Raw genomic sequence first — 22070 nt, 5'->3', positions numbered from 1 at the left:
AGGAGAACTCTGGCTGTTCATCACTGACATGTAGACTTAGTACCAAGTGTTCACCAAGTCAGAACTCTGTAGCACATATAACTACCTCCGCATCTGAAGATGGGACAAATTGAAGGCAAATTTCCTTGTCCAAATCTGCCAATTTAAGTACTTCCTACTGCTACTTGACCTGTCCTCTTGTACCACTGAATATGATGATACTACAAAAATTCTCCTGAGTTTTTGTGTGACTGTTTGTCTAGAGGGTATATTAATCTACTTCCTAGATAAACCCAGTTGCAATGCAATCTCTTGCAAGACAAATCAGCCTGGTAGGGACACATTTGAGCTCTCAGGAGTCTACTTTCACACTCCTTGCCCTTCCAAGATACTGCCAAAGTTCCAGGTGTAGTAGAATCAGTCTCTTTAGGACATCAAAAATTACCCAGAGCCTCCTGGGTATTTCTGGGGCAAAGTTACCAACTTAGGCAGAACAAGTGAAACATGGGGCACTGGAGAGTGGTGGAGTCAAAAGCCATTTATGCAAACAACAGCACAGGGGCAAGGACTGTGAAAGACAGAGTGAGGATGTTAAAGTTCCCTCGTTGGAACTAACAGACAGAAGATCTGCAGAAAATGAGGGCACCGGACAGGCTGAAGGCCAGAGCTACTCTACCCCTCCAACAAGGAAGCAATTCAGCAGTGCAGACAGACAGGGGACCTCAGACTATCTGTTTGATTGGCTTTTCTCTCTTGTAAGAGGCTGTCCCAATTTCTGTGTACCAGAGAAGGCAGGGAAGGAAACCTCACAATAATTGGCTAAGGGATGAACTCTGAGTAAATTCTCAGATGGCCTGAGTCACACAGTATGGGTACTGGTCTCATTTTCATATTTAAAGACACTTTTCCAGATAATATTTAATTATTGGTAAAACCTCATGATATTTTCTGGATAAAGGTGCTATTTTTAAAATAATGATTTAAAACTAAAATTATGAGTAAATGACATATATTTCTAAAAGAAACTATAGTAAAAGTAGTAAGGCTTACAAATAAACCTCTCAAACTTTATTATTCAAAAGTTCTATTAAAATAATAATTGTAATTCCCTACCACATGGCCAATATAAATAACCTCCTCCTAATCTCTAAACCAGTCATTCTGAAACAGGGAAGAAAGTGCTCCTGCCAAAGTGTATCAAGGTCTTCAAGGGGGTATAGATTGGAAACCATGGTAATAGTAAATATAATTTTATAAATTTAATATAAAATATAATTTTATACTTTGAAATTTTAATCATCTAATCTTCTTATGATAGATTTCAAAGAACTAAGTTTAGGGAAATGATTTACTTTTTTTTTTTCCTAGCAAGGTTAGACCAATTAGATCTCAGGTGATATGAATGGACCCCACTAGAAAAAAAGAAAAAGCTGCTCAGATCCATGTTCAATGAGCCTAGGAGTTAAAGGCAAATGATTCAATACCACCTCCACATAAATTAGCTGATTTACCTTCTGCAAATAACTTTAATCCTCTGAACCTCAAGGTTCCCATCTGTAAAATTAGGATAACAATGTTACCTACTCTGCAGGGTCATTGTAAGGATTAAATGAAACAAAGCATGTAAAGTACTGAACATACTACCTGAAAGTGAAGTGAAAGTGTTAGCCACTCAGCCACATCTGACTCTTTGCAACCCGCCATAGCCTGCAGCCCACCGGATTCCTCCATCCATGGAATTGTCCAGGCAAGAATATTGGAGTGGGTAGCCATTCTCTTCTCCAGGGGATCTTCTCGACCCAGGATCAAACCCAGGTCTCCCATACTGCAGGTGGATTATTTACTGTCTCAGCCACCAGGGATGCCCCAACATACTACTTGGTATATATTAAATTACCCAGCAAAATCTAGATGCCATTGGAAGCCCTTACCTTCTGAGGACCTGAGATTTTTAAATGAAGTCTCTTACGGTGATACATAAAAATATTTTACTTTCAATCTTTTATTAAAAGGGAATGTAGATTTTAAAGATTGAGAGACACAGAGTTTAAACTCCTGATTTTCTGGTGGTCCTTAAATTCTTGAACTTTTAGCCATTTCTTGAACTAGTAGTTTTTAATTTCACTGACTACATGTTGAAATATGGCTACATTTAAGAATAACACAGAAAGTTATTTTAGAATTCTTCTTGTTTATCCAATTTCAGTTTTTACAAGTTTCAAGACATAATGTTGTTACTTGAATATTCCTCAATTTCATCATCTTTGTGTCATTTCAGTTCAGCCCTAAAGAATTAATTTCCATAGTAATATGTATATGCCTCTTTTATCTATCTCAAGAACAACACATACACACAGGAAGAAGGGTATGGAATAGCCAAGATAACTTTCTCCAGTGTCTTTATATTTGAGCCTGCATCAGTGAACACCATAATTAAAACTTTCTATAGGCTTTCATTTTTCAAGTATGCAAATCTAAAAAGAAAATTTTCCAATGGGCTCAAATGTTATCTCCATAAAAGGTGACATTTTGAGGGATAAGATGGATGTGATTTGTTTTTATTTTGGAAATATGAATGAGAAAATCTATATATAATTTTTTCTTTAAGTTATATAATAATGTAAAGCTATTTCCATTCATGAACCTTTTATGTCACATACAGGAATCACTTGCCAGAATAGGAAACTCCTATAATATAAAAGCACGCATGTCAAAAATAAAGTTAATGGTATTAATACTTGGAAATTTAGCTTAGAATTAGACCACAAAATTATCTATTTTTTGTAAAATATAGGCTTACAAGTATATATTTTAAAAAGTATACTTTATAAATGTCACCATCATTAAAACTGATATATATGCCCCAAAAGGAGGGGAGACACATCTGCCTCCTCTTCCTGCCTTGACCTTTGAAAAGGAATTTCTCTCTCAAAGATTACATTTAAGACCAAGTATAAAATGTCGCTCAATTGGTAAAGAATCTGTCTGCAATGCAGGAGACCTGGGTTCAATTCCTGGGTCAGGAAGATCCCCTGGAGAAAGAAATGGCAACCCACTCTAGTATTCTTGCCTGGAGAATCCCATGGACAGAGGAACCTGGTGGGCTTACAGTACATCACAAGAGTCAGACACGACTTGTGACTAAACCACCACCACATAAAATCATTATTTTGTTTTAATTTATCTTGAAGTGACTGCTGAAATTATTGCAAAAGTCAAAAATCAAAATTGAATTAGTTATGATGCAGCTACATTTAGAAATCACTCAATTTGAATCCCTTAGTTCATTTACTGGAAACATTTATCTATCTCTTTCTATGTATCCCAGGTAAAGATGAATATGATGGGATGTTTGTCCCCAAGAAGTTTACCACTTTGTAAGAAGACAAATAGGTAAGCCTAACATTATAATCCAATGTGCTAAAGTATAAAGAGGTGTCCCCAGAAGCTCAGAGGTTAAAGCATCTACCTGCAATGTGGGAGACCTGGGTTCAATTCCTGGGTCAGGAAGATCCCCTGGAGAAAGAAATGGCAACCCACTCCAGTATTCTTGCCTGGGAAATCCCATGGACAGAGAAGCCTGGTGGCCTACAGTCCACAGGGTCACAAAGAGTCAGACACGACTAAGTGACTTCATTTTCACTTTCACTTTCAACATTATAATCCAATGTGCTAAAGTATAATATAAATACAAATATGAATGGGAGTGCAGAGAAGTGATTAGCAGATATAGAAGATTATCTCTTTTTTCCAAAGGAAAGGAAATGTATTAATAAATTAATATATTTACCAGATTCCAAATTAAACTGAAGAAATGAAAGGCTTCTTTATCTTTTGAAAAAATTGTATTGGAGTATAGCTGCTTTACAGTGAGAAAGGAAAGGATTTTAATTTGATTTAGTGTCCAATTCAACTGTAATGTTACATTTTTATTATAATGGTTTAATTAAAATAGAAAGTTACAGAACATCTACCTAGATAAGTGCAACTCAGTAATTCCTGCATATTCATATTGAGATTACTCTCAGTTCTTACCTGACTTCATTTAGCCTTTGGTGTTCTTGCCACCACACTTGCTTGTGTTGCTTTATTAGTGTTTGTTCTTTAGATAACTTTGAAGTCTGCACTGTTTTTCTGATCTAGATTCAGAGGAACAAAAGAGAAGAAATTCTGATGTTTTTTAAGGGTTTCCAAAATAAGAATGTTTAATTTGTATTTTCTAAGTTAAATACTTTCTCTTTTTCAATCCTATTCATGCATTTTCTAACACAAGCATCTTTCTAAAGAAAGGTATTTTTCTTTCTTTAGGAAGGAAAAAATCTATTTTCCACACATACAATAAATAACACCTTATTCATCCAACTCAAGGAAAATTTGCATGAATATTCTATATATTTTCTTGCCTTGTTACACAGCTTCCCTGCCAAGCATCATAATATCATTATTCTCATTTTAAAGATGAGGACACTGAATTTCAGATAGGTTAAAAAACTTGGTCAAGACCATGAAGGTCATAAATATCAGAATCACATAGAACCTTGGTATTCTGATTGGTTTTATGTAATCCTTCAGCACAGGATGGGAAAAAAATCACTGGATAAGTTATTAGGAGGACTGGCCTTAGTTTCAGCATCTACTAGAAATATGACCTTGAATTGTATGTACAATTTTAATCTTTTGACTCCATGACTTTGTAAATAAAGTTTTTTAAAACTTAAGGCAAATGTTTATTTGAAAGTATTAAACAAGGAAATAGTGAAAAAGAGCACTGAAACCCAAATTTTCAAATCAATTTAATTTTTCCCAAATTTTATGACTTTTCAGAAAAAAATGTAGTACATAATTCATGCTTTGGGGTTTCTGCTAATAAGCTATGTCAAGCTTGGATCTGTTTGCCTTAAGATCCATTCTTGGCCAGCTCCCTCATCCGCTTCACATCAGAGAGCAGCCTGTGTTTCTCAGACACCCCTGAAACTGCCTTCCAGCTGGGTTCAGCCAAAGGGAGACACTGGTAGTGGGTGATTGGAGGGAGGGAGGAAAGGAGAGCCAAAGGATTATTCACTCCTCTCTACTCTCAGAGGGGTCTCCACAAGCATCTGCATTTTCTCCATTGCACCAACATTTCCTGACAGTTCTACCCTGGTTCCAGCTATCTCTGGGTAACCTCAGCCTATGGGATATGCTTCAACCTTGCTTTTGCTAAATGTTCCTCCAACCCAGGCAAGATAATGACTTCCTTCTGTTGTAATCCCTATGTTGGTTCACAGCCCTCTGGCTTCTCAGCTCCATCACCTGTGTAACTATTTCCTGCATTAACGACCCCTCTATTCTAAATCCTTGAGTATTTGTCTGTTTCCTGGTTAGACTCTGACTGACATTGAACTTGTGTATTTCATATCAGTACTTTAATACATCTATAAAAGTGCTACTCTCAAATCAGAAACTCAGTGAAATATGCATATTTTATATTTTCACTGCTACTAGAATACTCAGAACTCTGAAAGCTTTAAGAGATCAATACTGAAGATATAAAAACTTCAGAAGAGAAACTCTAAAAAGACTCTGTATAATGCATGCTATTTCTAGCTGTCATTCACTGATTACTGTAACCTTGAGTTTATCTTTCTGCTGTTCTGGTTACTGATTCAAAATTAGGAGTATAAGAAAACAAAATATCCCAAGCATCACTTAAAAAAACACAAAGTCAAATATTAAGAGTGCTATAATTATGAAATTTTGGAGAAAAGTATATTTAAATTAGAACAGGTCATTGCAGAAAAACATATAGCCATCTCTATTTCACTGAAAAAATAAAAGTGCATATATAGTGTTTCTGAATTCAGATACTCTTGTGTTTGCCTGAAGAATGCCTAAAACTCATTCCAACTATTTGCCATCTATAGTCTCTGGAGTTTGTTGCATCAGGCAAAACTTTTAAAATTAGATTTCTTTGACATATTTGGTCCATATTGTAAAAAAAAAAAATAAAACACATTGGTGAAAGATGAAGACAGATTTTTATAGCTTAAAAAAATCAATGCTGCTGCCTGTGGACCCAGGGAAAGACCAATTAGGTAGACGATAAAAGTAAAAATAAAGCTACTATTTTTCACTAGACACTTCCTATAGTTTGCAGAACATCATGATTTCTTTGTAAATTCACTCACTGACTCTCCTTCTATCCTCAGGCCAAAAACTTTTTTTAAAAAAAGAACAGTTTTTTAAAAATAAAAAGATTTAATGTTGTATCTTTATCAGTAGAGTAATTTCTAGATGATTCCAATTCAGTTTGCTGAGCAACAAGCCATCTGAAGTCAATATTTAAGGTAGATGATTATTTATGCAGAATGCTGATGAATTAAAAATTATAAAAGTAATACATTTATTAAAAACATCAGAAAAGAGAGGTTTTCTTTGTAGTTTACTGTGATGAGCCAAGATAATAAAACCCTAAATGCTGCTGCTAAATCACTTCAGTCGTGTCCAACCCTTTGCGACCCCATAGATGGCAGCCCACCAGGCTCCTCTGTCCCTGGGATTCTCCAGGCAAGAGTACTAGAGTGGGTTGCCATTTCCTTCTCCAATGCATGCATGCATACTAAGTCACTTCAGTTGTGTCTGACTGTGCAACCCCATGGACAGCAGCCCACCAGGCTCCTCTGTCCACAGGATTCTCCAGGCAAGAGTATTGGAGGGGGTTGCCATTTCTATCTCCCAAAACCCTAAATAGACACCCTAAAAGTCCTATGGGCCAGAAGACCTATCTTTAGATAGAAGCAGCAGTAATTAGTAGACAATTTAAGTGCTGGCTACATATGTCTGTGTCAAAATTCACTGACATGTACACTTTAGATTTGTGTACTTCACTGTATGTGAGTTATAACTCAATGAAAACTGTCAAAATTAAAAATTACACTAAGATGTCATTCCTCATCTAACATTAAATTGGCAAAAATTCAAATGTTCAACAAAACACTATCATGTGAGGCTATGGGAAAACATGCTCTCTCTTACATTGCAAGTGGGAATGCAAGATGGTACAAACTCCCATAGAAGGGAATTTGGAGTTCCATATGGATTTATCCTTTGACCTAGCAATCATACCTATATTAATCTATCTGAAAACTATATTGGCCAAAGTATAAAAAGATAAATAAACTAAGCTATCCACTGCAACACTGCTTGTAATGAAAAAAGACAAGCACAGAGATTCTGTCAATGTGCTCTTACCAAAATAAATTTAATTTGAATCTGATTGAGTCTCTCCAAATAACTACCAGTTACTGGAAATACAAGAGCTAGGAAAACATAATTAATGACACCACCAGGATATAATCAGCAAAATCCAGGCTATAAGGAACTATAAAGGATAAATACTACAATTTCTTCAAAAAATAAATTATAAGAATATAAGAGGATGGAGGAGGAAACCTTAAAAAAGTAAATATCAAATGTAATATATGGATACTATTTAGATGCTAACTTGAAAAAAATTTGAAAAAATTGGAAACAATCAGGGAGACTTAACATCAATTATTAGAAATTATTAAGAAATCATATAGTAATGGTATTATAGGGTTTGGGGTTTTATAGCCCTAATCTTTTAAAGATACATACTGAAATAATTATGGTGAATATTATAATATCTGAGATTTGATTCGAAATAATCTGTTATAGAGGGAAATTGTAGGTGAGAGTACAGAGGAAACAATGGTCAAGAGATGTTAATAGTTGAAGGTGGATAATATCATGTGGAGATTAATAACTCCATTCACTCTAATGTTGCAATTGTCCATACTGTAATGTATTTTACAATTGTAATTGTATTTCTGCAATTATCCATATTGTAATGTTTTTAAAAACAAGAAATAGTAGATGGACTACTTGAGCTAGACAAGAAGAAATATTAATTCTTGCTAAGCAAAGAAATTAAAATAAAAATAATTGGAAATATCTCTTTTGTACTTAAATTGGGAATGAAGAGTTAACATTTAATTTACCAAAAATTGGTCTTGATTTTCTGCCTATCTCTACTCTTTGGCTTCAGCTTCAGTCTCGGCCTTTGAAAGACTAGATTACTCAGTGTGAGCATTGGCGCCTTATCTAGCATACCATAACTTGTCCATGATCAATAACATAGCAATTATATAGGTCACTATCACATCAAATCAGTATAACAATATCAGCAAAACAAATCAGGGAAGTCTCCTGAATTTATTGTTAGTTAAAAATACTTATCGTTAACTGCTTTTCAAATATAGGCAAGCATTCTAGATGTAAGTTGAAGCAAAAATCTTCTTATGTGCTTTAAATGTTAACATTCTATCATTCAGGTTAAGTATGTTTACATTTAATATTGCCACAGTAAAGCGTTGTAGTAACTAACAATGATTGTTGAAGCTGTTAATTTCATGTGCAAAAAATTAGCATATTTATTTAGTAAAATAAATTGAGAATTGACTGATAATTAATATAAATATTGAGAGAGAATGTGTCAACTTTTTAACACTAAGAAGAATAAAATATAATTTAGCCAATATATTTTACAAAAAGTTAAACAATTATATAAGAAAGGATAACAGAGACAGTATTATCATTATTCTAGTTGGTGTAGGCTGTTTGATATATTAGCATTCATAACATTAAACAAAATAAATCTTAATAATTGTATTTAATTTTCCATTATCTAACTCCATCTAAGCCATAAGTCTTTCAAGAAAAAGTCCTGTTTGGGAATTCTTCACATCTTAGAAGAATAAATTAAAGCAAAATGTCAACTTGATATCTCTAAATTGAATGAGAAGAGAAGAATCCAAAAATCATGAAAACAACATTCCTAATACATCTTCCTTATAAAATAAAATAAAAAGTGAAATTTATAGAAAGGAAAGAAGACTGTTAGAAAATGGAGGTATATAGGACACATTTTGTTCTCACTGACCAAAATTCAAAACAATAGATTTTACAAAAATGCTTTAAATGGATAATTTTTTATTATTATGAATCTATGGATACCAAAAATGAAAGCAAAATGCTTGCCAAAATGATTGCTACAGACATTTTCAGTACTAAACCATATTTGGTAGTATAAAGCAAGAGATTTCTTTGAGATTTGCCAAGTTATAAATCCCGGATAACAAGTTTTTTCTAGAAAATATGTAACTAAAAAGCATCTTCGTAAATTATATTCTGTGAACAAAAAGGTACTTGATGTTATTTAAAATATTGGTTGTGGATGGTTATTTGTTTAATCTCATAAATGAATAACACAATAACCAGAGAAGCAGCCTAGTTAGCTGACAATGTTAGAAAATTATTATCCCTGCACTTAATGCCAAACTTTAAAAATCACCTTAATAATTTAAAAATGTTTATTCTTTGATAGCAATTCTATCCTCAAAGAGAAATTTACTTTGACCAAATAATTTTTAACATTCAGTGATTCCCCATTCAAAGATGGGGAATCATCCAAAATATCAGGAATCATCCAAAATATGTATCTGGTTTTACACAGACATTCTTCAAGCAGATGGTCAGTGCCCCTAACCCTTGCAATGCTGAAGAGTCAACCGTACATTTTCCAATACTGAAAAGGGCATAGATAAAATGTTTGTGGTGACATATTTGTTACAACAGTACTTTGGGAGAGAACTAAAAAAATTTACACTTTTTTTGGCCCAGACATCCCACTCATGGGAATTTACCTACATAAGGTGTCTATCCATAAAGATATTTATGGAGATATGATTTTCAATATCAAAAACTGGATACAAGCTAAATAACTAATAATTGAGATGCGATAAAGTAAGCATCTTTTTCTACTTGGAGTAGTTATCACTCCTGTTTTGGTGGCTAATTCTTATTGTCCTTGAGATCCCAATTCAATGTTACTTCCTTAGAAAAGCCTTCCTTTCCATCCGATTAGTACCAAGTTCTGTTATTGTACATCAGACTATTTTTTCTTTTTTGGTGGGGGGTGGATTTAGTATATACTTAGTATGGGCTTCTAGGTGACACTAGTGGTAAAGAACCCACCTGCCAGTGCAGGAGACTTAAGAGACCCAGGCTCCATCCCCTGGTCAGGAAGGTCCTCTGGAGGAGGGCATGGCAACGCACTCTAGTATTCTAGCTGGGAGAATCCATGGACAGAGGAATCTGGCAGGCTACAGTCCGTAGGGTCATAAAGTGTTGGACATGACTGAAGCAACTTAGCATATACGCACACACATTCTTAGTACTACTAATTTCTTTAAAGGGCTTATTTGAAAAATACTAGCTTCTATTCTTCCTCTCTCCTGAAAATATTACACCCCATGAAGGTAGGTGTTGTATTTGGCTCACCACTGTACATTCAAGACACATAGTAAATATTTATTATATGTATAAATGTGTACAATGGTATAAATACAATGGATTAGCACAGAAGTCAGAAATATGAAAATGGTTTATTAGGATTATAGTCATATAAGAGATTTTCCCATAAATTTTCTTTGAATGTCCTGATAACATTAAATTATTTTAAAGTTGTATCTGATACAGATAATGCCCAACATTTTAAGTGGTGTCCTTAGTTTGAGGGGACATTGCTCATGAATATATGGTAATTTCTCCAGAATAGGGTAACAAATGTGCCTTGAAATCATGACAGTTGCCTTTTTAAAAAGATATTAACAATAAAGAGCAATGCAGAGCTAATATAGCACAAAATATTAAATACACATAAAAGTTTGTAAATTGCTTAGTTTGCTGCTTCACCAAACCAGATTTTTGAATGCAACCAGCAATGGAACGGAAAGGCAATGGCACCCCACTCCAGTACTCTTGCCTGGAAAACCCCATGGATGGAGGAGCCTGGTAGGCTGCAGTCTATGGGGTTACTAAGAGTCGGACACGACTGAGCGTCTTCACTTTCACTTTTCACTTTTCACTTTCATGCATTGGAGAAGGAAATGGCAATCCACTCCAGTGTTTTTGCCTGGAGAATCCCAGGGACGGGGGAGCCTGGTGGGCTGCCATCTATCGGGTTGCACAGAGTCAGACACAACTGAAGCAACTTAGCAGCAGCAGCAAGCAATGGAAATGCTATTTATAAAGTATTTTATTATTTGAATAAGGGAAATATATTTTATGAGACATTACTTTGCCAACAAAGGTCCATTTAGTCAAGGCTATGATTTTTCCAGTGGTCATGTATGGATGTGAGAGTTGGACTGTGATGAAAGCTGAGCACTGAAGAATTGACCCTTTTGAACTGTGGTGTTGGAGAAGACTCTTGAGAGTCCCTTGGACTGCAAGGAGATCCAACCAGTCCATTCTGAAGGAGATCAGCCCTGGGTGTTCTTTGGAAGGAATGATGCTGAAGCTGAAACTCCAGTACTTTGGCCACCTCATGCGAAGAGTTGACTCATTGGAAAAGACTCTGATGCTGGGAGGGATTGGGGGCAGGAGGAAAAGAGGACGACAGAGGATGAGATGGCTGGATGGCATCACCGACTCGATGGACATGAGTTTGAGTGAACTCTGGGAGTTGTTGATGGACAGGGAGGCCTGGCGTGCTACAATTCATGGGGTCACAAAGAGTCAGACATGACTGAGTGACTGAACTGAACTGATCTTGCATGAGTAATCCTAAACTCATCCATGGTCCTAAAATATTGTGCACAATCACTTGGAACATTAACCTCTTTCAAATATAGTTGAGATTCTCCTTTCTTCAGTTCAGTCCAGTTCAGTCGCTCAGTCGTGTCCGACTCTTTGCAACCCCATGAATCGCAACACGCCAGGCCTCCCTGTCCATCACCAACTCCCAGAGTTCACTCAGACTCACATCCATCGAGTCAGTGATGCCATCCAGCCATCTCATCCTCTGTTGTCCCCTTCTCCGCCTGCCCCCAATCCTTCCCAGGATGAGGGTCTTTTCCAGTGTGTCAACTCTTCGCATCAGGTGGCCAAAATATTGGAGTTTCAGCTTCAGCATCATTCCTTCCAAAGAAATCCCAGGGCTGATCTCCTTCAGAATGGACTGGTTGGATCTCCTTGCAGTCCAAGGGACTCTCAAGAGTCTTCTCCAACACCACAGTTCAAAAGCATCAATTCTTTGGTGCTCAGCCTTCTTCACAGTCCAACTCTCACATCCATACATGACTACTGGAAAAACCATAGCCTTGACTAGACGGACCTTAGTCGGCAAAGTAATGTCTCTGCTTTTAAATATGCTGCAAAAAGAGAATTCTAGGAAAGAGACACCTGGGGGCACATTTTGTGCTGCAGAAGGAGCTGTAAATTAGATGATAAGCCATGGCTAACACTTTTTAGCATTTTTAATTTTTTTCGACTATGTTAGAAATTGTTGAAAGCTAATGAAATAGCTATCTTTCTGAAAACAAAGTTGAATTCAGGCTTCATGGGATTGTTAGGAACATTAAATGAGTCATGCATGTAAACTACACAGCACAATGTCTGAGAGTATTCAATAAATGTTCCCATTCACTGAACCAACCAATAGTTGGAAGATTCTAAAAACTACTTAGAATGCTATTTATTTTCACATTTCATTGTAAATATCATTTTGCTTCCTAGCAATTCAATTTTCCAAAACTATTAATAGAAAACACACATACACGAATCTAACCTTTAGCTCTGTAGAGGCAGAAGCTAACTTTTTTGCTTCAGTTAATGCATGCAATTGTTGGTAGTCTACTGGTTTATACTTGGTGCTTCTGATTTCATTTTTCATATGAAATATCAGATTATCTGTTTTTCATCAAAAACAGAAAATGACAAAGAAACAATGCATGTTATTGGAAGTCAAATAGAGTTTTGGCAACATGTTGACTACTGGTCTTATTTTTAAACATTTTAAAGCAAATATAAGAAGTAATATGTTACAATATTCATAGTATATTTAAATTCTATTTCTGGAAATTTAAAAAATATTATCACTATATTCCTCAAATAAAATTACTTCTAAAAGAAGATAAAAGGAATACTTTCATTTGTTAATATATTGAGAATTTTAGAAAATTATACTGTCAAGATACAAAGTGTGATCATTCTTTTTATTTAAAATGTGTTAGTCATTAACTGTGAATATTTAAGTAGCATGTTCATATGAATCAAATTAAGTAAACAGAACTTTTAAAGACATAGTTGCATTTTTAACCTAGAAAAATTGACTCAATTAAATACAAAAGAGGTTGAAAGTGATAGCTGAGAAATTTAATAGGCCAGATAAGATAAAAATGATATAAAATGTGTGGGCAGGCATTCTCCTTCCAACTATATAAAATGTCCTAGTTTAGCTTGATATTAACTATTTTGATAAAATGAAATATAGGTAGAGGATAGTCAAGGCTATGGTTTTTCCAGTGGTCATGTATCGATGTGACAATTGAACTATGAAGAAAGCTGAGCGCTGAAGAAATGATGCTTTTGAACTGTGGTGTTGCAGAAGACGCTTGAGAGTCCCTTGGACTGCAAGGAGATTCAGCCAGTCCATCCTAAAGGAGATCAGTTCTGGGTGTTCATTGGAATGACTGATGTTGAAGCTGAAACTCCAATACTTTGGCCACCTGATGTAAAGAGCTGAGTCATTGGAAAAGACCCCGATGCTGGGAAAGATTGAGGGCAGGAGGAGAAGGGGACGACAGAGGATGAGCTGGTTGGATGGCATCACCAACTCAATGGACATGAGTTTGGGTGAACTCCGGGAGTTGGTGATAGACAGGGAGGCCTGGCATGCTGTGGTTCATGGAGTTGCAAAGAGTGAGACACGACTGACCAACTGAACTGAACTGAACTGAACTCCAAAGCCAAGAAACATGAAGTATAAAAATTTGAGTAATTCAAGTATCATTACCTCAATGATGTGAAAAATTCACCTGCACAATGTAAAGAAACTAAGATTTATTAAGTATGTCATGGGTCACATGATGTTAAGAAGGCTCCAAATGACTTAGGGACAAGCACAGTGAAGAAAAGAATGATTGGTTTGATTATTGTGAGGAAACTGAAGAAATTTTCACTATGACCAAAAAAATGAACCTTCCATTATTAAAATTTTGAAAGTCAACATTCCAGTTTTATGTCACCATAATCCACCGTAAACCATAAAATAAGCTTAGAAGTAGGAAAAATACCTGAGCTATCATTTTTCTGAATTGTCATGAATAGTTGGTCTCTTTTATTCATGTTTTCCATACCTGTCAAGGAAACAAAAGAGAGCTAAAATTTTACACTGTTATTTTAAAACCTGTTTTAAAGAAATGTTCACTGTAGCGATTGTTGAAATCAAGTTCCAGAACTGGGCGCCATAACTCTTTGTATTTTATTATTTGTTTCTCTTTGCTCCTAGAAGCATCCTTCCATTAGTTTTTTCTCTTTGTGCTTTTTCTGGTCTTGGTTTTTCTTCTTCCAATCTCTTACCTCTGTCAGATTGTCCCAGAGACTCGTAAATATTTCACAATTTAAAAATTGTGTATGTTTTATCTTGAGTTCTCAGTAGGAAAGAAAGTACATAAATTACAAAATAAAGCAGCTGGACAAATTACTTACTACTTCTCTTCAGCAACACAGCTCCTTTGGAGGACATGGGGATGTGTCATCCACTTCTAGAGAGCACTTGATGCTTAGCTGTCACCTCCGCCAGGGTTGGACTCAGCTGCAGACAAAGTCCTCGCCAAGAGACACATCATTCCTGGAGCAACCCATACCCAAAGACAGAGTGAGGCAAGGAGGTAAGGCAAGCCCAACAGTTTGGGCTTAATGAAGGTCACTCTGATGGGTAATATTTGCTCCAGGGTCCTCTTTGGGGTTGACCCTGACTTTGTTGAACCTGCATGAAAGCTGGCTTTTTCTTTTGCACAAGCTTGCTTCCTCCTTTCTTTCATAGGTATGCATCTTTGATAAATATCTAGCACCCCAAACTCTGATTCTCCTTCCTAAGAAACCAACCTGTGATAGCACTGGACAGAACCAACATCTTTTTATGGCACATCCAGGGCAAGAGACTAGTCAAGTTGTTCCTCAAAAGACAGTACACATTTTTCACACATTTTTGTTCACTATCTACTAAGTTGAATTACCCAAGTCTAGTGGTCTGTGCAGTAATGTAAATCTTCTTAAATGGAAGAAAAATTAGCAAAAATCCATATTTTCAGAAACTGCCAAGTTACCAAGAATCATGAGGATTGCTGAACAGTTTTAGGGGTAAGCCTCAATGTGTAATTTCTTTAGGGTCTCTGTTAGAGAATTTTTTTTAAGTCTTTCATAAATTGACAACCCTCCCTACTGACTGGTTTTTACTCACACCCATATCCTATCAATTAAGAGTCTTCTTCGTTCTGAAAGATTTTGCACATCCAATCTGTCTGCCTGCACTGTCTCAGGCACCCATCACCTGGATGACAGCGGCATTCCACTTTGTACCCTTACAATGCATCCTCCACACAGCAGCCTGAGTAACATTTCAAACCTCTAATCTCACCTTGCTTGAACCCCTTCAACGGTACCTATACCCTTTGAAATAGTATCCCAACTTCTTTAAATGAGCTATAAAGTCCTGCATAATCTTACCCTTGGTCATCTCTCTACCCACATTTCAACCACACCAGTCATTCTGTTTCTCAGACCTACCAAGTTCATTCTGCTTCAAGGTCATCCCACTAGTGGTTCTCTCTTTCTTAAAGACATTTCCTTCTTTTTGCCTGGTTGGTTCCTTCTCTACCTTCAGCTTGACCAACATGTCACCTCTTCAGAGAGATCTTACCAGACTTTCCCGTCTAAAGAAGGGAGGACCCTTGTTTCTCTGCCATTCGATTCTCTTCATTTCCATGATAATTTGTATTAGTCTTCACATTTTCATGCTTACTGATCTGATATCTGTCTCTCTCCAGGCTTGTCTTATTTCTGATTGCATCCCCATTCCCTGGCACAGAGTAGTAAGTGCTCAGTAAATATTATTTGAGGAAATGAATAAAATGTAGCTGGTGGTAGCTAGATATCTTCTAGCTCCTCAGAAGAACTGAAACAACAATCCCTAAATTCACACTGTAGCCTCACTTTCCTAACAATAACCTTGTAATTTCTAAAAACCTGCTTTTATGCATAGCCAAGAGAGAAGAATGACACGCTTAAATACCCTCAGGGCCATCCAGTTAGTTAAATGAGAGAAGAGGCAAAATATACAACCATAGGGAGTGCGGAAAACATGGAAATTTGTAAAGTATTCCATGCCCAAAGATAATCAAATATACTTTTTTTCTTTTTCTAAAAACAAGTACTAGACAAATAAAGCAAACTCTGAAACAAATTTGTTCTTTTATTTAGCAGCCAGTTCTTGAGCTCTGGCCTACTCCTTTTCACATCTAGTTTTCATTTCATTCTCCCTTGCATAACCGAACAGTTTAAGTTTGCATCTCCATCCAAGAAAGGCCTCACCGGTTCTCTGATTGGTTTTAGCTTTTCCTCCTTGGAGAGCTGAGCACTCCCCAAGGATTTAGGATTGATCTCCTTGGGCTTAAGATGGTAAGATTGAGGCTCTAAAATAAGATGGGGTTTTGCAGATTTCATTTCGGTTACCTTGCATGCATGCTCAGTCACTTTAGTCATGTCTGACTCTTTGCAACCCTATGGACTGTAGCCCACCAGGCTCTTCTGTCCATGGGATTCTCCAGGCAAGAATACTAGAGTAGGTCATGCCCTTCTCCAGTTCAGTTATGTTGGCCTACCTCTATTTAATTTAGTCCTCCTGGTTTTCAGAGGAACATCATGAAAGCCACGCCATGTTTCTCACCATTTCTACATAAGGAAGCAGAATCTGCCACCCCAAAATAGGTCTCCTTAGAATAGTATTTTAAACTGGTCATTTTCTAGGAAACAGCAGACATAGAAAACACTCTAGGGGCTCACATTAAAGTTTTTTAATGGTATGACCATTTGGCTGCTATATTCATTCTTTCACTTGGAACAGAAGGTATCATTAATCATATAGAGATGTTAACAAAATTTATGTAGCAGCTTTAAATAATAATAATCAGGCCAATAGCTTGCTAAGGTTGGAAGTCTTTATGATTAAGTTTAATTCTATATTAAATTAAATATAGAATTCAATGCATGGCCCTCAAGAGTCTAACCGCTTCCCAGTGAGAAACTTGAACTATAATACACACTGAGTTAATGAGTTTTGGCTCTTTATACATGAAGTGTCTTCTGATGTAACTAGTGTTAACACACATATGTGAAGAATCAAATTTCCGCTCTGAATGATCCTCTTCCTAGTTTAGGGCAAATACTAAGAAAATAGTTTGGTTTAGGAAAATTTTGCCTTAAATCTTTACTAATGGCATTGTTACTCCAACAATTTTGATTACAATTTGTGTGATTATGCCATTTCCACTTTATGCTTACTAGTGAATTTGTGAAAAATTCAAAGTGGCAACTTCAGCCCATAGTTAAAATGCTTTGGGTTGACTAATGGCTACTTGAACACAATTTTCCATGTTAAAATTTAAGAACACTTAGTTTTAGATATTATTCCATATTCACATTCTGTGACATTTTAGAAATTGCTTATAGTGTTGTCAAAATAAGTCTCTTAGATCTACCCAATTACTAAAAATATTTTAAAATAATATATTTTTACAAGAAATTTACTATTCTGTAGGAAGAACATGGAGAAAGCAATGGCACTCTGGTACTCTTGCCTGGAAAATCCCATGGATGGAGGAGCCTGGAAGGTTGCAGTCCATGGGGTCACTGAGGGTCGGACATGACTGAGCGACTTCACTTTCACTTTTCACTTTCATGCACTGGAGAAGGAAATGGCAACCCACTCCAGTGTTCTTGCCTGGAGAATCCCAGGGACGGGGGAGCCTGGTGGGCTGCCATCTATGGGGTCGCACAGAGTCAGACACAACTGAAGTGACTCAGCAGTAGGAAGAACATTTTGATATATAATATAATGACAGCCTTGTATAGCTAGAGGGATGAAAAAACATTTTAATATAATGTTAATTTTATTAGATATGATACAGAATCTAAACTTAAAAAAAATTCACAACTTCAACTAGTCTCTACAGGGTAAGTGAACAATCAGGACTTCTCTAGAGATGAGGACAAAATAGCAAAGAGACCATTTGTACAATAAGGCAATCTTTCTACAGTGTTAAAATTTGTATTCTGTGACCAGGGATTGAACCTGGGCTCCCTGCACTGAGTGCCGTCTTAACCACTGGACCACCAGGAAGGCCCCATATTTTCTTTTAAATTCTAAGCAGAATGGCACATATTACTTCTATAATGAAACATTATGTTTTATAGTTGGTATAAGATAAAATTATTGTCCTGGAAAAACTAATGGAAACAAAGGGTAAATTATGAGAGCTAATAAAAATGATTATATAAACTACTCAGATATATTATAAGTATCTCAAAATTAGACATAATGGGAAAAGATCTCATTCAAAACAGCAACCACAGGAAGGACTTTCCTGGTGGTTCAGTGGTTCAGACTTCAACTTTCAATGCAGGGGTAAGGGTTAGTTAGATCCCTGATCAAGGAGCCTTGCCGCCAAAGACCAAAACAGAAAACAGAAACAATATTGTAACAAATTCAATAAAGACTATTACACTGTTCCACATCCAAAAACAAACAAACAAATTTAAAAAATGGAAACAAAAAGAACAACAGAAGAAGAGCAACCAAACAAAACAAAATATCAAGGAATAATCTGTACAAAAGTTTATAGAACTCATAAATTTGTAGAACTCATAAAAAAACACAACAATATGTAGTACAGGAAATAAAGCTTGGATAGAGAGACACAATGCTAATTCTGTGTACCAAACATTTAATAGTGGCAATTTTAGGGTAGTAGGATTATATTTAATTTTGATTTTTTCTTTTTGCTTGAGCAGTTTCTAAATTTTTCTCTTTTTAACAGAAGAAAAACACATCTTAAAAAATATTAAGCAGGAACAAATAGTTATTTCACTGTATTGGGGGAAATGCTACTGCATTTTCCACGTTCTACCAATTTAAAAAGAAACAATTTCATGACACCAAGGAACCTTTAAAATGTGAACTTCATTACAGCAATGTAGTTTTCCACTCTAATACTGAATTGATTATTTCTTACTAACCTTTTTTTACTGAAAGACATGATATATTAAGTACATTTGTAGAATTTCACAGAGCTTGAAAACATTAGCATTAAAATATTTACAAGGTCGTATTTTAATTCTCTATTAAATGTTAGAAGATCGGTCATGTCTGACTCTTTGCGACCTGATGGACTATAGCCTGCAAGGCTCCTCTGTCCATGGGATTCTCCAGGCAAGAATACTAGAGTGGATAGCCATTTCCTTCTCCAGGGGATCTTCCCAACCCAGGGATCGAACCCGGGTCTCCTGCATTGCAGGCAGATTCTTTACCATCTAAGCCACTAGGGAAGCCTTAATTCTCTACAGGGAATAAATACATATATTGTTTTTTTTCAATTATAAAAGTATTGGTTAAATAGCATCAAACTGTATAGAAAACTATAGGGTAAATAGTTTCCAGCACTTGTATTTAGCCCTAATAGTCATTTTTAATGTTTTCTTTTCTATTCTTTGAAAGACTTTTGTATGCATATAGAAGTACACATCCAGTTTTATACAAATGCAAGCATGATATATATACAATTCAAGAGTTGCTTTTGTTTTTTCCTTCTTCTTTTTTTTAACTACACCACATAGCTTGTGGGATCTTAAGTTTCTTGACCAGGAATTGAACTCGGGCCCTTGGCAGTGAGAGCACAGATTTCTAACCACTGGATTGACAGGGAATTCCTACAAGTTGCTTTTCATTTAGTAATCTGATTATATTTCTATACCACATTATTTATGTGTCCATGTTTATATATATTACTTATCTTTAATGGCTATTAAATGACATACTAGTATGTCATATATATGTTACTATCATCATTATATATATATATATATACAATTTAACTAGCACAAGAATCCATGAAAGACAATTTCAAAAAAATTCTGCCCTTTTACTGTAAAACCAGATCATAATCAACAAAAATCTATAAAAATGTCTGCCCTTTTACAATTCTTATAAATTTGCTTATGAAGCAAATTCTATATGTAGTCAACCTTTAAGAATTTTGCTATTTTTAAGTCTCTAATAGCTCAAAAAGGAGAGCTTAAATCAACCTCGTTAATGAAAAGGATTCAAATGCAAACCTAATTATCTCAAATGCTTTTCCAGTAAAAGTCTGGGGAGCAGAGTCAAGCAGAAAAAAAGTATTAACTAAGGCAAGAAATCTAGACATTTCTGAGGGACTTCAGCTATCCACAGAGAGTGGAGGTAACTTTAGTGGAGCCACTCATGCCCTTACTTCTGCTGCATCCTTAGAGTATTTCAGTCATTTTAAAAGCCGGGAGAAAAATGCATAAGCACCCAGTTTAAAGCAGCACATAGTTGGAAAAAAGAGGGGGGCAGATTTGGGTAGGGGGGTGGATTTCCAGACACTGAGGTGGAGGAGGGTTAAATGAATTCATACAGCTTATATTGATAGTCTCAAAAATCTGACCAGAAGTCCTGGTTGGAGTTCTTAAGTTTAGGCCAAACAACTGGGGAAATTAAGTAATTATTTATGAAGAAATACTATTTTGTCCCTATTTTCTCCCATAAAAGATAACATTGATCTTCTGTTATGAAAAAACTCACCACCTGTCCTGCTTATTTGACTTGCCACTTTGGACCTGAAGACTTTGTTACCTTTCTTGTGACACAATTTGGAAATCCACTTTCTTGTCCTGTATACCTGGACTTGAAGTGAGAGGCTCGTCTGCTTCTTCCTGGCCCTCTTTACCCCTAACCTCTCCATCAGTAGAGGGTTTCATATAATTCACTCCCTGAAAATCATTTGTATAGATTTTTTCAATAGTCTTTCATCTGTTCTCCTAGCTCTGGCTACTATCACTCAAGTGCCTGAATGAGTGATGTCTCAAACACCGAGTATTTCTGTTTTCCCATTGCTTTCCAGACAAAGGTTCCAACTCTGCAGAGTTGACAAGGACCTCTTCCTCGACAAGGATACAGCTCTTGCCTACTTAGCCCCTTTTTTAGCCATCACCCCATACACAATCTATACTCCAGCCTTCCCAAACCATTTGCAGATCCCTGAACACATACACACACACAGATCCCTGAACACACACACAATGCCTCCCAGAGATTTTCACATTCTAATCCACAAAAACCTGTGAATATGTTATGTTATACAGCACAGGAGAATTAAGTGCAGCTAATCAGCTGATTTTACCTATGGAGTGTACCTGTACAAGTGAGCCCAATATAATCACTAGGCTTCCTAGTAAGAGGAAGGCAGGAGAGTCATAGGGAAGGAGATGTGATGACAGAAGCTGAGGTCAAAGAGAAGATTTGAAGATGCTACCCTGCTTGCTTTGAAGATGGAGAAATGGGACCATGAGCCAAGGAACGTAGGGCTATCACTAGAAGCTAGGAAAGGCAAGGAAATATATTCATATCTCCATAGGGCCTCCCAGAAAGCACATAAACTTACTGAAACCTGATTTCAACCCAGTGAGACTTTTTATGGACATCTGACAGACTTGTAAGACAAATTTGTGTTAAGCTACTAATTTGTTATTTAGCAGTAGTAAACTGCCAATTCTGCTGTTTCACACCTTCTGGCCTATGAAGGAAGGCCTTTCCTTTGTTGGCCAATACCTTATTTTTCAGTCTCATTTTAAGCATCCCACTGGATCTTTTCCTGATCCAGATTATGATTGTTTTTCTTTCTTGTGCTACTATTACTGTACTTTGTATACCTCCATAATGATGCATTTATTCATTTCTTCAATGTTTCTCGAACATCTATCATATACTAAGGGGCTCCCCAGGTGGCTCAGCAGTAAAGAATCCAGCTGTCCATGCCAGAGATGTGGGTTTGACCCCTGGGTCAGGAAGATCCCTTGGAGGAGGAAATGGTAACCCACTTCAATATTCTTGCCTGGGAAATCCCATGGACAGAGGAGACTGGTGGGATACAGTCCATGGATCCCAGAGTTGG

The 22070-nt window shown here is 36.3% G+C and overlaps 1 protein-coding gene across 6 annotated transcripts in view; it reads right to left on the bottom strand.

Moving 5' to 3' along the window:
- The window catches only part of CCDC148 (coiled-coil domain containing 148), a 329833-nt gene that overhangs the window by 235578 nt on the left and 72185 nt on the right, over nucleotides 1–22070 (bottom strand). For 2 of the 6 annotated variants that reach the window (XM_069577480.1, XM_069577482.1), the window contains exons 2-3: nucleotides 14118–14180; nucleotides 4015–4118 (exon numbers count right to left, since the gene is read on the bottom strand). In XM_069577480.1, coding sequence (XP_069433581.1) covers nucleotides 4015–4118; nucleotides 14118–14129 — 116 coding nt within the window. In that variant the 5' untranslated portion in view covers nucleotides 14130–14180. Of the gene's footprint in view, nucleotides 1–4014; nucleotides 4119–12610; nucleotides 12733–14117; nucleotides 14181–14532; nucleotides 14675–22070 lie in introns of all 6 variants that reach the window. The other 4 variants (XM_069577483.1, XM_069577481.1, XM_069577478.1 and 1 more) reach the window with 3 other exon arrangements.

The sequence above is a fragment of the Ovis canadensis genome, chromosome 2, assembly GCF_042477335.2.
Source record: "Ovis canadensis isolate MfBH-ARS-UI-01 breed Bighorn chromosome 2, ARS-UI_OviCan_v2, whole genome shotgun sequence".
NCBI lineage: Eukaryota > Metazoa > Chordata > Mammalia > Artiodactyla > Bovidae > Ovis > Ovis canadensis.
Note: the sequence above shows the minus strand (reverse complement) of the source record. Positions and strands in the feature narration are given on the sequence as shown.